Consider the following 13,205-nt stretch of genomic DNA (forward strand, 5'->3'; position numbering starts at 1 on the left):
CGTCGAGTTCCTCAATGAAAGTGAATAAATTATGATTTTAAATACATACGAGAAAATAGGCGTTACAGTAACCATCGTCAAATTCAAGACGTTGTTGACCGAATGTGACTGATTGGTCTTGGAGTTGTAAAAAAGCTCCACCCAATCGAGAACCTATCATGACGGCTGACGATTAACCCATGGTAGTGGAGACAAAGTCAGAGAAGATGACTCCTTTGTCTCTGACGCAACTTCTCCTATTCGTCTTCTTCGTTTTCATCATCCGATCCTTCACGATCTCAATTTCCTCGACTACGATTCTTATCGTCATCATCTTCATGATGATTATTGTTATTTTCGTCTGATTCTTCAACCTCGGGGAAGACATGAACAATGACATTAACAACAGAATCGGGAAAGGGTAAATTGTTATCCTCTTCAAGAGAAGCGATTGCTCGGAGGAAATGAATGATTTTTCTGTTGAGAGGTGGAATTTCATCATCCATTCGGTCACCGATATGTGTGTGTGTGTGTGTGTGGGGGGGGGGGGGGGGAGAGAGAGAGAGAGATGGGCCGAATATATACAAGGTGGAATTTCATCATCTAACATCCCCACACCCCACTTCATCTCCCCTTTTCCACCACCAAGTCTTCTTCGTCGAGACCCTTTAATCCGTCACAACCCTCACCGGAAAATTAAATATAAAAAGACTAAAAGATGTTGATTTAACAAAATTCTAATTGATTTGATTAGTGTTAAATATATACAAGGTAATGAAGAGGACCAAAAACCTTTTATTGCTATCACTGCTTTCATTTACTTGTAGCCTCATATGATATTGTTTAAAGGTATGTATGAGATGGTTTGGTTCCTAAACATTACAATTGGTTCATGTATTTCGATAATCATTAGATAGCGGTTAACATTGGTTTTGGATAATGATTTTAGTTGGTTAATGGTTAACATTGGTCAATCAAAATGGTCCAAGATGATATAAAAATAAAATAATTTTCTATAAAAATTGAAAAACACAAAGTCTGTGGTTATAGAAAGTGAACGATTGTATTTATATATTTATATTGATAGAATAGTACTTATCCTATCTAACTCCAAATAGTTACCCTTTAAATTTTCAATTCCCAATATGATTACCATATATTTAATATTATATTATATTAAAAACATTATTAATATTTATTGTTTAATTTGGTTTATAATAGTTCGGTTTTTGATGAAAAATATAACCGAACCATATGTTTTCCGGTTAACAAAAATTAAAAACCAAACCATATATTCGATTAAAATAGTCCGATTATATTGAGTAATTTGATTATGATTTTCGGTTAATATGATCGCCCTAACAATGTCCCATCCAAATACAAATATGCTTAAATTGTTTGCTAATAATATTAACTAATTTAATAAAAATTTATAAGGATCACGGTGTTATTAAAATAGTAAAATACAAAGTTTCCATAGGTAGACAAAAATAATCGGTGGCTAGTCTTTTGATACGTGTCTAATTAGCAAATGCCATATAGGGCCCTGCAATTCGTCCGCAGCATGTAACCATCTTCCACCACAACGAACGACCCTATCAATATCATATTCCGTTACTTCAGTAGACAATCGCCGTCATGACGACCATAGGTAACGCCGGAGCGGCCTCTTTCTCCTCCACCTCCCTCCTCAAACCACAACCCCACCACCACCACCGACTTCTCAAATCAGTCCCAATTTTTAAAACTCCCAAACAGAAACCGATCTCTGCCGTCCGTGCCACCGAAAAGCTCCCGGCGAGATGGAGTCCCGACAGTTGGAAATCAAAACCAGCCCTCCAAATCCCAGATTACCCCGACAAAGAACAACTGGAATCCGTTCTGAAAACGCTAGAATCTTACCCTCCAATTGTGTTCGCCGGCGAGGCTCGGAAACTGGAGGAGCGGTTAGGCGAAGCCGCTCGAGGCGATGCTTTCTTGCTTCAAGGCGGTGATTGCGCCGAGAGTTTCAAAGAATTCAAAACCGATAACATCAGAGATACTTTCCGACTCCTCTTACAGATGGGTGTCGTCCTTATGTTCGGTGGTCAAATGCCCGTCATCAAGGTACAAAATCTCAAAATCAAAACCTCAATTACTCTTAATTCGATTCAATCTCTTAATTGTTGGTTTCATAATCAGGTCGGGAGAATGGCTGGCCAATTTGCGAAACCCAGATCAGATTCCTTCGAGGAGAAAGATGGAGTGAAGCTACCAAGTTACAGAGGTGACAACGTAAACGGCGATTCATTTGACGAAAAATCAAGAATCCCGGATCCCAACAGAATGATTCAGGCTTACACTCAATCGGTCTCGACGCTTAACATCTTAAGAGCTTTTGCCACCGGAGGTTATGCCGCTATGCAGAGAGTTAACCAATGGAATCTTGATTTCACAGTGCATAGTGAACAAGGAGATAGGTATCGGGAATTGGCTCACCGAGTTGATGAAGCGATGGGATTCATGGCTGCTGCTGGACTCACAATCGATCACCCAATCATGACTACGACACCGTTTTGGACCTCACATGAGTGTTTGCTTTTGCCATATGAACAAGCACTCACGAGGGAGGATTCTACATCGGGACTTTATTATGATTGCTCGGCTCACATGGTTTGGGTAGGGGAACGCACTCGACAACTTGATGGTGCTCATGTTGAGTTTTTACGTGGTGTTGCTAACCCTCTTGGGATCAAGGTATATATAGATATATATTTGGTCAAAATTTCATATCTTTTTCTTGTTGTTGTTGAAAAGATGATGTTTTTGTGATGCAGGTGAGTGATAAGATGGATCCGAATGAACTTGTGAAGTTGATTGAGATCTTGAATCCTGATAACAAGGCTGGGAGGATTACGATTATTTCAAGAATGGGGGCTGATAACACGAGAGTGAAGCTTCCTCATCTTATCAAAGCGGTTCGTGGTGCGGGTCAAATTGTGACTTGGGTTAGTGACCCGATGCATGGTAACACCATTAAAGCTCCGGTGGGACTCAAGACTCGTTCTTTTGATGCGATCAGGGTATGTTTCTTCATTCTCATGTTTCCATTTTCCAATCTTCATTCCGTTTACTTCTCCAAATGGGTTTTAGAAAGAAAGCGCTAAATACATGAATAACACTTTCTAGATTTAACGTTTATTTCACCTTGTGGAGTGTTTTGCAGGCGGAGGTGACAGCGTTCTTTGATGTGCATGAGCAAGAAGGAAGCTACCCGGGTGGTGTGCATCTAGAGATGACTGGGCAGAATGTGACTGAATGTGTTGGTGGTTCACGAACCATCACTTACAATGATCTGAGCTCACGTTACCACACCCATTGCGACCCACGCCTCAATGCCTCCCAGTCTCTTGAGCTTGCGTTCATCATTGCAGAACGCCTCAGGAAGGGACGCCTCAGACGTGGCATTACCAGTAGCAGTGGGGCCGGTTTTGTTCTTTAGAAAGTTTTTTTCAAATAATGAGGAATATTATATTATATATATGTTAATGAGGAGATACAACAGTTATTGTCTTGGGTTTTGATAAATGTTCCTAGCATTGTACTTTTGTTTCTTACTTTTTACGCTATTTACTAATTTGAAAATCTAGCAATGTTTTTTTTTGGAAAATACCACTAATAGGCAAAAAAAAAAAATGGGGTTTATTTTATAAATTTAGTTACAAAAAACGGTTTTTCCAGTTATAGTCATGCTTTCCGCAGAGGACCCTCCGCGGACCTCCGCGGAATGACGTCATCTCCGTGGAGTGGTCGAAAAATGAATTTTTATCCTTTATTATGGTCAGTCCGCATAGGCTCTCTGCGGATACAATAAAAGCTCCACGGAGAGAGTTGTTTGGATCTCATAATTTCTTCCGCGGAGACGTCGACGCGGAGCTCCGCGGAGAGAGTAATTCCTCCGCGGAATTGGTGGTTGGAACGACATTTTGAAGGGTTTTTTGATACAGAAGTTTTTTTTTTTTTTTTTTTTTTTTTTTTTTCATATGTTAGTTCCATTTTGGTTGGTTACTACCTTTCGTTTTCATTTGATTTTCAAAAACAAATATGAGTTTTGTTATTTTATGTACTGGGGGTTTTTAGCAGATAAGTAATTGGATTAACACCTACGTTAGACCAAAGTTAAACAACTTGGGTTTACTGCTTCCGCTAAATTTTGATTGTCGAATATTGTTTGATTTGGTCAAAAGTAAGGCTAATGTGTTCAATAGTAATATATCATTGTCATTTCAACACCCGGTTCATGGGTATGTGATGAATATTTTAGATGAAGCAGATGTTCATCAACTCAGAAATGTAATTTCTGAAACGAAGGAGATTGTGCATTTGTATTTAGAGGTGTTTCAGGGATTGGTCGAACAGACAAAAGCTGTTGAGAAAGTTGTACCATACAATGTTGAAAACATTGTATCTGATAATGTTGAAGAGTGTCCAGAAGAAGAAAATCTGGCACTGAATATGGTTGAAGAAAAAAATTTATACGAGTTTGGAAGAGTGACTAACAAAACTTTCTCAGACGGTGAAGAGTCAAATGAAGGATAGTCAGAAGATGAGTTCACACATGGGAAAAAAGTTTCAGACATATTTTACGGTATGCCTCCCATACCTGATTGTCCTGATCCTATTGCTGAACCCGAACCATTTCACAGTTTAGGTCCAAATGATGATATGTTTGTTCGTCAAACATTTGATAACAAACAACAACTAATTTTTGCTTTGAGTCTTAAAGCAACCAGAGAAAAGTTTCAGTTTAAGACCAAAAATTCTAACAAAAATCGTTATGAGGTATATTGTGAAATTGAGAATTGTAGTTGGCGTTTATATGCAAAACGCCTTGATCCCAGTGATGAATTTGAAATCAGGACTTTCAACAACGTGCACACATGTTCGTCATTACAGATACACCCTAATCATAAGCACGCTAATAAAAAAAGTGATGGGTACTATATTGCACGAGATTATGGGAAAAACTCGTTCCAAGGTTTGGAGGCCCAATGTTTTTCCAAACTTCCTATTTATTTTCACAATTTGAAGAATGTTTTTCCAAACTTCCTATTTATTTTCACAATTTGAAGCGGCATAATCCCGGTACAGTGGCGTATATTCAAACAGATTCTGAAGATTGTTTCGAGTGTTGTTTTTATGCCATTGGGAGCACGGTAAATACAAAAAACTTGTTGTTATTTAATATAAATTTTTTTTAAACAAATTATAAAGTGTTTATGTGTTCCATTTTTATATATTGCAGATAAGAGCGTTCAAACGTTTTTGTCGTAAAGTTATAATTATGGATGGTGCGCATTTGAAGGGTGATTTTAAGGGAACCATATTGCATGCAGTAGCTATGGATGAGAACAACCAGATACTGCCCCTTGCGCACGGAATATGCAAAAAAGAGAGTGGTCTTACTTGGACATGGTTTCTTGAAAACTTGTATGAATGTGTTGGTGATTGTCAAGAATTGACTTTTGTAACTGATCGGGCCGATGCAATTCGGGTTAGTATTGAAAATGTCTTCCCTCAAGCTCATCATGGCGTGTGTGCTTTTCATCTACTAGGAAACATAGTACACAAGTTTGGGAAAAATGACAAAACAAAAGTGTTGTTTTGGAGGCTTGTGAAAGCTTACAAAAGAAATGTTTTTGAAGAATTGTGGTGTATCTAAGTGAAATTCCGCGTGCTAAATGGACTAGAGCATATTCCCCGTCGAAACGGTACGATTACATGACCTCCAACAGTGCAGAGTCCATGAACACTGTATCTGTAGATGCAAGGAAAATGCCTATAATACCCCTTCTTGAGTTCTTCCGCCGTCTTTCTCAGGAATGGTGTAACAAACGTCGCATCGATGGAGGTATGAAATTAATTTGGACTTTAATTATCTGTAATAATAATTTAATCATATATATATATATATATATATATATATATATATATATATATATATATATATTCTTTACAGGGAAACGTTCAACAGTGCTAACCGAGTGGGCTGAAAAAGTAGTTAGTAAAAATGAAGAGCGTATGACAGGATGGTCCGTTTCTGGTCTTTCAGATGCAATATATGAAGTGCATGATTTCAAACATGGTGACATAGTTGATCTGAGGCAAGAGACTTGTACATGCAAATATTGGGAAGGAACTGGGTTGCCTTGTGGTCATGTCATAATGGTCTTAAAGCACTTGAAAAAAACTAACTTCGGACATTTGGCTATAGATGCTTACAAAATGGAAACGTACCGGAGTACGTATGAGGAGCCGGTTTACCCCCTTCCAGAACCGTGTGATTGGGAGATTCCTTCTGAGATGATGGTTGTTAAACCCCCGATAATGGATACACGTCAAGCTGGTAGACCAAGAAACATAAATCGTATCCCTTCACAAGGTGAGGAACCTATAGTAAGAAGGTGTAGTAGATGTGATAGTACAACACATAATGCAACGACTTGTCCGGCATTGGTCCCAATGAAACCAAAAAAGGCTAGAACAAATAGTGCGCCATCATGTAGTAACACAAAAGGGAAAGGGAAAGGGACACAAATGACGCAAGAGACGGCAGAGACGCACGGGACACACAAGAGACTCGCTGGACGAGTGGGATGCAGAGAGAAGACTATTGTTCAACGTTTGATTTGAATGATTGAGGGTGTATTTATTATTAATTATGTTTTGTTTTAGAGGATATTAATTTGTGTACTTTGAAATGGTTTGTTTATTTTAAAGATGATTGATAATATTATGATTATCAATTTATGTTTTGTTTTAGAGGATATTAATTTATGTTTTGTTTTAGAATACTAACTAAAAAACAAAGATAATACATTCAACAAACCAGAAACATATATAGCAAACGTACAACAACAATAATTAACTTAAAGGAATTACACACGTACAACAACAGTAATAAACTTAAGGGAAGTGCATAGGATACTTTTCTTTCTCCATTGTTATGTAGTCGTCCCTAATTCATATTTTATCTTCCATACGGTCCTTTTGCCTCCCAAGTGGTATCATTTCCACATCCTTGCCAGCTATCCCCTAAACTTTTGAATTCTCCACCAGTGTAGTACTTTGTGAAGTGATTCATACATCGTGCTAAATCATAGATGTCTACTTTCCAAGTATCTAAATGTAGCAATGCCAAAAACCAATGGGCATGAGGAATGTTTAGGGGGAATACAACCTGCTATCAAAAACAAATTTAATAGTCATTAATTCATTTCCTATATAAAATAAATAATTAATAAACTTAACTAACCTTATCCACATCCTTCCATTTGGGATGGACTCCGAAACCATTGGTGATATTCCTAAGACAAAATGTTTTTCCCTTTTGCAAAGTAAGTTCTTGAGGGAATATCATCCACCTTGCGTTCGTCGGCCGTCTTTCCATGAGCAAGGTACCCCATAGCGCAATATGATGTACATTTTAAAATAAAAATGTTACAGTTTTTTATATAAATTGTAGTTAAAAATTATATTTAACGAATGTTACCGAAGAAATTAACCACCCAGCGTCAGTAACTGCAAGTAACCTCGACCAAAAGTCGACATCCAGTGTGAGCATATGCAGCCTATGCTTAGTGATTAGGTTGGAAGAGATCGAATTCCATTCTTTCCAAAAACTCAACGTACTGGCAGCTTCAATACTGTCGAGCAGGAGATGATTTGAACCAAAAGTTTCATTCACAATGTCTTCATTTGGTTTTTCAGGACTCTTCACCACTTTTTTTTCTTTGATTTGGTGATTTTCTTCACTTTTGGTGTGGATTGCAACTAAAAAATTAACAAGTTAAATAATAATCAATACATTAATATTTTAAAAATATATCAAATTTAAAATATGAGTTTTGTACCACTGTGAACGGAGTCCGCTGAAACCATGGAACACCCCTCTTTCGTTGCGGCCTACCAATGGGAGTCATTTCTTTCGTCTGATCTTCACCCACGTCCGATGACTGCTCAACATGCGTAGGTGTAGGCCCAATTTCCCCCTCTAAACCATGAGTCCCGATATCATCATAGTCAAAATATGTATGATCGTGATATTTTTCTTCCTCCTCTTCATTTATCATCTCTTCCTCCTCTTGAAACCCTCTGTCTGGTTCAACATTTGTGTCTGGTACATCTTTTTTCTATAATGCACAGTCTACTTTAGAAGTTAAGTCTGCCACAACGCCTATGAGACGCTTCACTAATGCCTTTGTGCTCGTCTTCTTCTTCCTTACCAATCTTGATGTGTCGTTTGACATATAACTTGTTTCAAGATGTTGTGAGGAAGAAGCATTTGTGGCAGATTCAGTTTTAGATGTTTCTATTTCGGACTTGTACATCCTTCTTCGAGCAGGCGAGTCAACATGAGGTGGACTATTTTGAACAGGACTATGTTGCCGTGGGGGAGACTCTACAGGGTTAAGAGTCCAATTGACATAACGAACATAAAACGGCAACATCAGCTCCTCCGGGTTTGCCACAGCATTAATAGGTTGGTTGTTTGGCTGAAAAAATCAGATTGTTACTTTAACATGAAAATACATTGAAATTTGTAAATATAAATGATTCTTAATATGAAAACCATACCACAAACACGTTCATTATTCGACAACATTGATCCCAATTTAACGGTGTTTTACTTCTCCACGCCCTCATCCGTGGCAATTCTGTCGGCGTGCGTATATAAAACCTGGTTGCCTCTGGGAACGTCTCCAAAATCCATATCTATGAAAAAAAAAGTCATGATACAAACTTATTATATAATACAAAACAAAATTCAAATTTTAATAGTATAAAAAACTAAACAATGATAACTATTAAAATGCATTAGAAAGTAACCTTGAACGGAAGCATAAAACTAGGAACGGTATACTTGTGTCCTTTCTTCGATTCGGGATTCGCCTGCTTGAATTCTCTAAACTCTTCTATTTTCTCAAACATTCCACGCATCATACACGAAGTATATTTCCAGAAATACGTACCCCATGCAAACCTGCAATTTTCAATTTATTAATTAAAATTTATGCATTGCATACTACTGCAAGAATGCCTGTTTTAAATGTAATACCTGTTCCAATCATCTATATTATCAGCAAGCTTGTATACTGCAGCAGGAATGCCCGTTTTAACGTCCCGTCCATGTAGACCCTTCAACATAAAAACAAGCTGGATAAGCATCACAGCATCTTCATATTGTAGTGCCGAATAATTCGGGGACATATTCAAGTCTTCTAAATCTTTCACCCGCAAACGTGAATCAGAAATATCTGGGAACAACCGAGCACGGAGCTGTGAATTTGACTGACCCTTTTCGTCGTGGAGTAAATCCACATAACGACCAACTTTTAAACCACAAATCAAAATATATTCAGTTTCACCAAAATCCAACTAAATCCCCTGTATATCAAACATAAACCTCCTCATTTCAAATATTTGTTGAGACCTTACTTCGTGCAACATCATCATATGCACAAGTAATGGATCACCATGTGGGATATGCATTCCTAAGAATATTCCAAAGGGGGAAGCTTCGAATAATACTCGTTGTGATTATGTTAGGCGCGGAAAATACTTTTTAATCATAGTCCCCACCACGCCTTTCAAAGTTAACTCCACTTTTTGATTGAGATCTTCGTGCTACACAACAAAAAAAATAAAAATTATTATTTCATTTAAAACATTACTAATTGATAAATAGCAACATACTTATAGAAAAATAAAAATTGTTCAAAAACCATCACTCCGCGGAGTGACCTCTAGCCAACGCGGAGTTATGGTTTGTTCGATTAAAACATTCCGTGGAGGGAACACATCACTCCGCGGAGCATCTTCTACGGACTAACGTAACCCTCCGCGGAATGGATCATTCCCAATTTGAATTGTAAACCTAAAAATCCTAAATTTGTATACATTTTCAATTTTCAATGTAATCAAATTCGTTTTCCTCTAAATTGAATCGTATTCGACATTAACAATGAGATAAGAATGTGAGAAAATACCCGGGAACCATATCCATCCTCCATTACATCGGGGAATTCGGGGTCCATCAGTGAAGGAAACACCTTTGCGACTTGATTTCGCCGGAGATGAAGTCGTCGCCGGGGTTGAAGTCGTAGCCGAAGTTGAATTCCTCGCCGGAGTTAAAGTCCTCGCCGGATTTTAATTCCTCGAACAATTTTTGGAGGGTTCGGAACATCCGATGCGGAGCAACGGGGACAGTGGGGACCAAAAGAGGGGACCCTTAGTTTTTCTCAAAAAAATAGGGTGGAAATTACCAAATTACCTCCGCTTCGCAGAGAAATCATGGTTTCGCGGAGGTCCGCGGAGGGTTCTCCGCGGAATTCTGGAAAAATCGTTTTTTGTGAAAAAAATAAGGTGGAAATTACCAAATTACCACCGCTTCGCAGAGAAATCATGGTTCCGCAGAGGTCCGCGGAGGGTCCTCCGCGGAATGCGTGACTATATCTGGAAAAACCATTTTTTGTGACTAAATTTATGAATTTGCCCACTTTTTTTTGTCTATTAGTGGTATTTTCCATGTTTTTTTACTTACTTTTTTCTTTTATCAAACTAAATTAGTTTTTTGATTTTCACTCCTATTTTAACTTTTAATTTGCTTCTCAATAAATAGCCTTCTAGGTAACTAATCAAAGTACTTGAAGCACAACCCTATTTTCATAGTAAATGAAGTCAATGTCATATATCAACTCTAATTAAGGGTCACCAAGACATCAACCAAGTTCAAAAGAAAAGAAAAACCATACCGACAGACGACAACTAGTTACTTAAACAGGGAAAACCAGGTTCAAAAGAAAAGAAAAAACCATACCGACATGCGACAACTAGTTACTTAAACAGGGAAGTTGGTGATTATGTCTTACATATGCAAGACATGCATAAAGATTTATAAATAATGGCGTGGAATTGCATTGTCAAAGAGGTTTCAATAACCAATCTTCTACATCTGTTGTACTTGTCATAGATTGTTTCTTTTCATCATAGATTCATAGTTAAAGTTTCAGAAACTTTTATCACACAAGTATTAAGTAGGTCATAACTGAGGAGCGGAGGGTGCTACCTGACCCAACACGTGATGTGATGAAGAAAGGCCCACAAAACCGAGCGGACAACTTCTGGTTTATGCTCCGTGTATAACTAATGCTTATCCGTTGTGGATTCATTTGTGATTGAGCTTGTAAGTCGTAAGCCATCCATAGTACATAGGACGAACAACGAACCACCTTCACCTCCACCTAGCCATTACGAGCCACAGACCAACTCTGTTATGCCTATAATGACCACGAAGAGAGAGAGAGCCCTCATTTGTCATTGTTGCTCATTGATCGGACCACCATGGACCACGACCATGTTTGACCACGATTGTCTAGGATGGTGTGCATAGACAACGACCATGGCCACCTAGACCATGAAGGCCTTCGTGACGAGTATTACAGACAATTTGACATGTGGTTTGCTTAATGGCCTCATCTTTGTCTTGTAATCCTGTTGTACAACTTAACACTTGACGTCATCAGTAGCATATGGAAAATAGTAGGAGGAGGGCGTCAGTACACAATTTCAAAGGATGCAGTATTGTTGGACGAGTGATAAGTTGTGTTATGCCAGAATTTAGGCCACAAAATCCAATAGGAAAACATCTTTGGTTGGTCATCTACGAAGCAACTTAGGTAGGTTTCCAATGTAACGTTCCATTTTCACAACAAAAAATTTTCAATTTATTAAAGTAAAACTTCCCAATTATAAATCATTATTAAGAAAACAATTTATTCCAAAAATACATTTATTTAAAATCAGAGGCTGCTGCTGCAGCCACCACAACCGTTGCTGCTGCCGGGATTGGTGTTGGGAGGACCTTTCAGTGTCGGGACTTCGACAATACAAAGCCCCCGACATTTGATGGAGTTCAGGATCCGATCATAGCCATGAGGTGGCTGTTCGACACCGAGGGATGTTTCTTCACTTGCTCTTGCCCAGCTTACCAGAGGGCCAAGTACGCTCTAAACCTTCTTCGGTTCGGAGCGAAGGATTGCTGGAGACTTTTTATTAGCTCGTATTCTTCTGAGCAGAGAGCTGCTGTGATCTGGGAGCAGTTCCTGGAGATGTTCCATTCTAGATACGTTCCGATGGTGGAGCGTGAGAGGTTGGCCCAGGAGTACTTGGATTTGAGACAGGGGACTGAGTCGGTGACGGAGATCACCAAAGATGTTCATGGAGAGGGACATGTTTTGCCCTGAGTTTGCTGCTTCTGAGCAAGCTTAGATGACCTGTTACTTGAGCATGCTTAAAACGGATATCATGCAATTCGTATCCACTGAACGTTATGGTTCACTGTTGGAGTTGCAGGAGGCCGCCAGGTGGCATGAGATTGAAATGGAGCTCCAGACGAGGGAGCAGAAATCGGACCCGACGCAGTCGTAGCCTGTGCCGAAGCAGTTCAAGGCCATTAATACTAGATCTGGGAGTCAGAGGGGCTTCACTTGTGGTAAGTGCGGCAAGGTTCATGAGGGGGCCTGTCGATCAGGCAGTGTATGCCACAAATGTGGCAAGGAAGGGAACTATGCGAGGGATCATCGCCTGCCGGCCCCAGTTCCGAGTTCCAGGATTTGCTATCACCGTGATTAGGTTGTCCATGTGAAGGTCAACTGTCCATTGCTCGCCACCAAGCCAACGCAGACCTCGAAGCCAACTACTTTGAGGATCACCAATGGGTGCTAGGGGAGCGCAGAGCCCCCGAGGGCTCGCGGGTGTGCGTTTCAGCTCACTGCCGAGGAGGCCATAACAACTCCAGATGTCGTCACTGGTATGTTTCTATTTATTATTCTGTTGATTATGTTTTATGTTATGCTCATGTATATGCTCCTAATAGGTATGTTCTTAGTGAAATCTTTTCCTGCTCTTGTGTTATTTGACTCGGGTGCGAGCTGGTCTTTTGTATCTCGATCATTCAGTAGGGAGTTGTGTTGGGTTTTGAACACTATAACACTCCTATGGTGCACATGCAACCGTAGATACTTTGGATCTATGTTTTCTCTAATTATACATGCATATTTCGAATTTTCCAAAGCATACATCCTAACTAGCATACAAATTGACATTTGAGCAATGCAACTAGTTAGATGACTTACTTCTTAGAAGGACTTGTAGTTCTTGACCTTTGAAAGCTTGATCACCTCAAG

At 39.1% G+C, this 13,205-nt stretch overlaps 3 protein-coding genes across 3 annotated transcripts; all 3 read left to right on the forward strand.

Annotated features, from left to right (window-relative positions):
• Positions 1-1,473: 1,473 nt before the first annotated feature.
• On the forward strand, positions 1,474-3,575 carry LOC145053939 (phospho-2-dehydro-3-deoxyheptonate aldolase 2, chloroplastic-like). The gene is made up of 4 exons (XM_079002063.1): positions 1,474-2,085; positions 2,161-2,715; positions 2,796-3,041; positions 3,185-3,575. Exons 1-4 carry the CDS (start codon positions 1,618-1,620, stop codon positions 3,458-3,460), a joined length of 1,545 nt encoding a protein of 514 aa, XP_078858189.1. The 5' UTR covers positions 1,474-1,617; the 3' UTR covers positions 3,461-3,575.
• A 1,033-nt stretch (positions 3,576-4,608) lies between these two features.
• LOC145050344 (uncharacterized) lies at positions 4,609-5,680 on the forward strand. The gene is made up of 3 exons (XM_078998610.1): positions 4,609-4,996; positions 5,050-5,174; positions 5,264-5,680. Exons 1-3 carry the CDS (start codon positions 4,609-4,611, stop codon positions 5,678-5,680), a joined length of 930 nt encoding a protein of 309 aa, XP_078854736.1.
• Positions 5,681-5,739: 59 nt separating this feature from the next.
• On the forward strand, positions 5,740-6,651 carry LOC145050345 (uncharacterized). Its single transcript, XM_078998611.1, has 2 exons — positions 5,740-5,869; positions 5,978-6,651. The coding sequence occupies exons 1-2, from the start codon at positions 5,740-5,742 to the stop codon at positions 6,649-6,651; spliced, it is 804 nt and encodes a 267-aa protein (XP_078854737.1).
• The last annotated feature ends 6,554 nt before the right edge of the window (positions 6,652-13,205 follow it).

This window comes from Lactuca serriola, chromosome 5, assembly GCF_051521515.1.
Source record: "Lactuca serriola cultivar US96UC23 chromosome 5, Lser_US96UC23_V15, whole genome shotgun sequence".
NCBI lineage: Eukaryota > Viridiplantae > Streptophyta > Magnoliopsida > Asterales > Asteraceae > Lactuca > Lactuca serriola.

Bases quoted from the DNA above. Each gene is read 5' to 3' on its own strand.
- LOC145053939 (XM_079002063.1), top strand. From the start codon at position 1,618: ATGACGACCATAGGTAACGCCGGAGCGGCCTCTTTCTCCTCCACCTCC. The intron at 2,086-2,160 runs GTACAAAATCTC...TTTCATAATCAG, and splicing joins GTCAAATGCCCGTCATCAAG to GTCGGGAGAATGGCTGGCCA. The intron at 2,716-2,795 runs GTATATATAGAT...TTTGTGATGCAG, and splicing joins CTAACCCTCTTGGGATCAAG to GTGAGTGATAAGATGGATCC.
- LOC145050344 (XM_078998610.1), top strand. From the start codon at position 4,609: ATGCCTCCCATACCTGATTGTCCTGATCCTATTGCTGAACCCGAACCA. The intron at 4,997-5,049 runs GTTTGGAGGCCC...CACAATTTGAAG, and splicing joins TGGGAAAAACTCGTTCCAAG to AATGTTTTTCCAAACTTCCT. The intron at 5,175-5,263 runs GTAAATACAAAA...TATATATTGCAG, and splicing joins TTTATGCCATTGGGAGCACG to ATAAGAGCGTTCAAACGTTT.
- LOC145050345 (XM_078998611.1), top strand. From the start codon at position 5,740: ATGACCTCCAACAGTGCAGAGTCCATGAACACTGTATCTGTAGATGCA. The intron at 5,870-5,977 runs GTATGAAATTAA...TATTCTTTACAG, and splicing joins CAAACGTCGCATCGATGGAG to GGAAACGTTCAACAGTGCTA.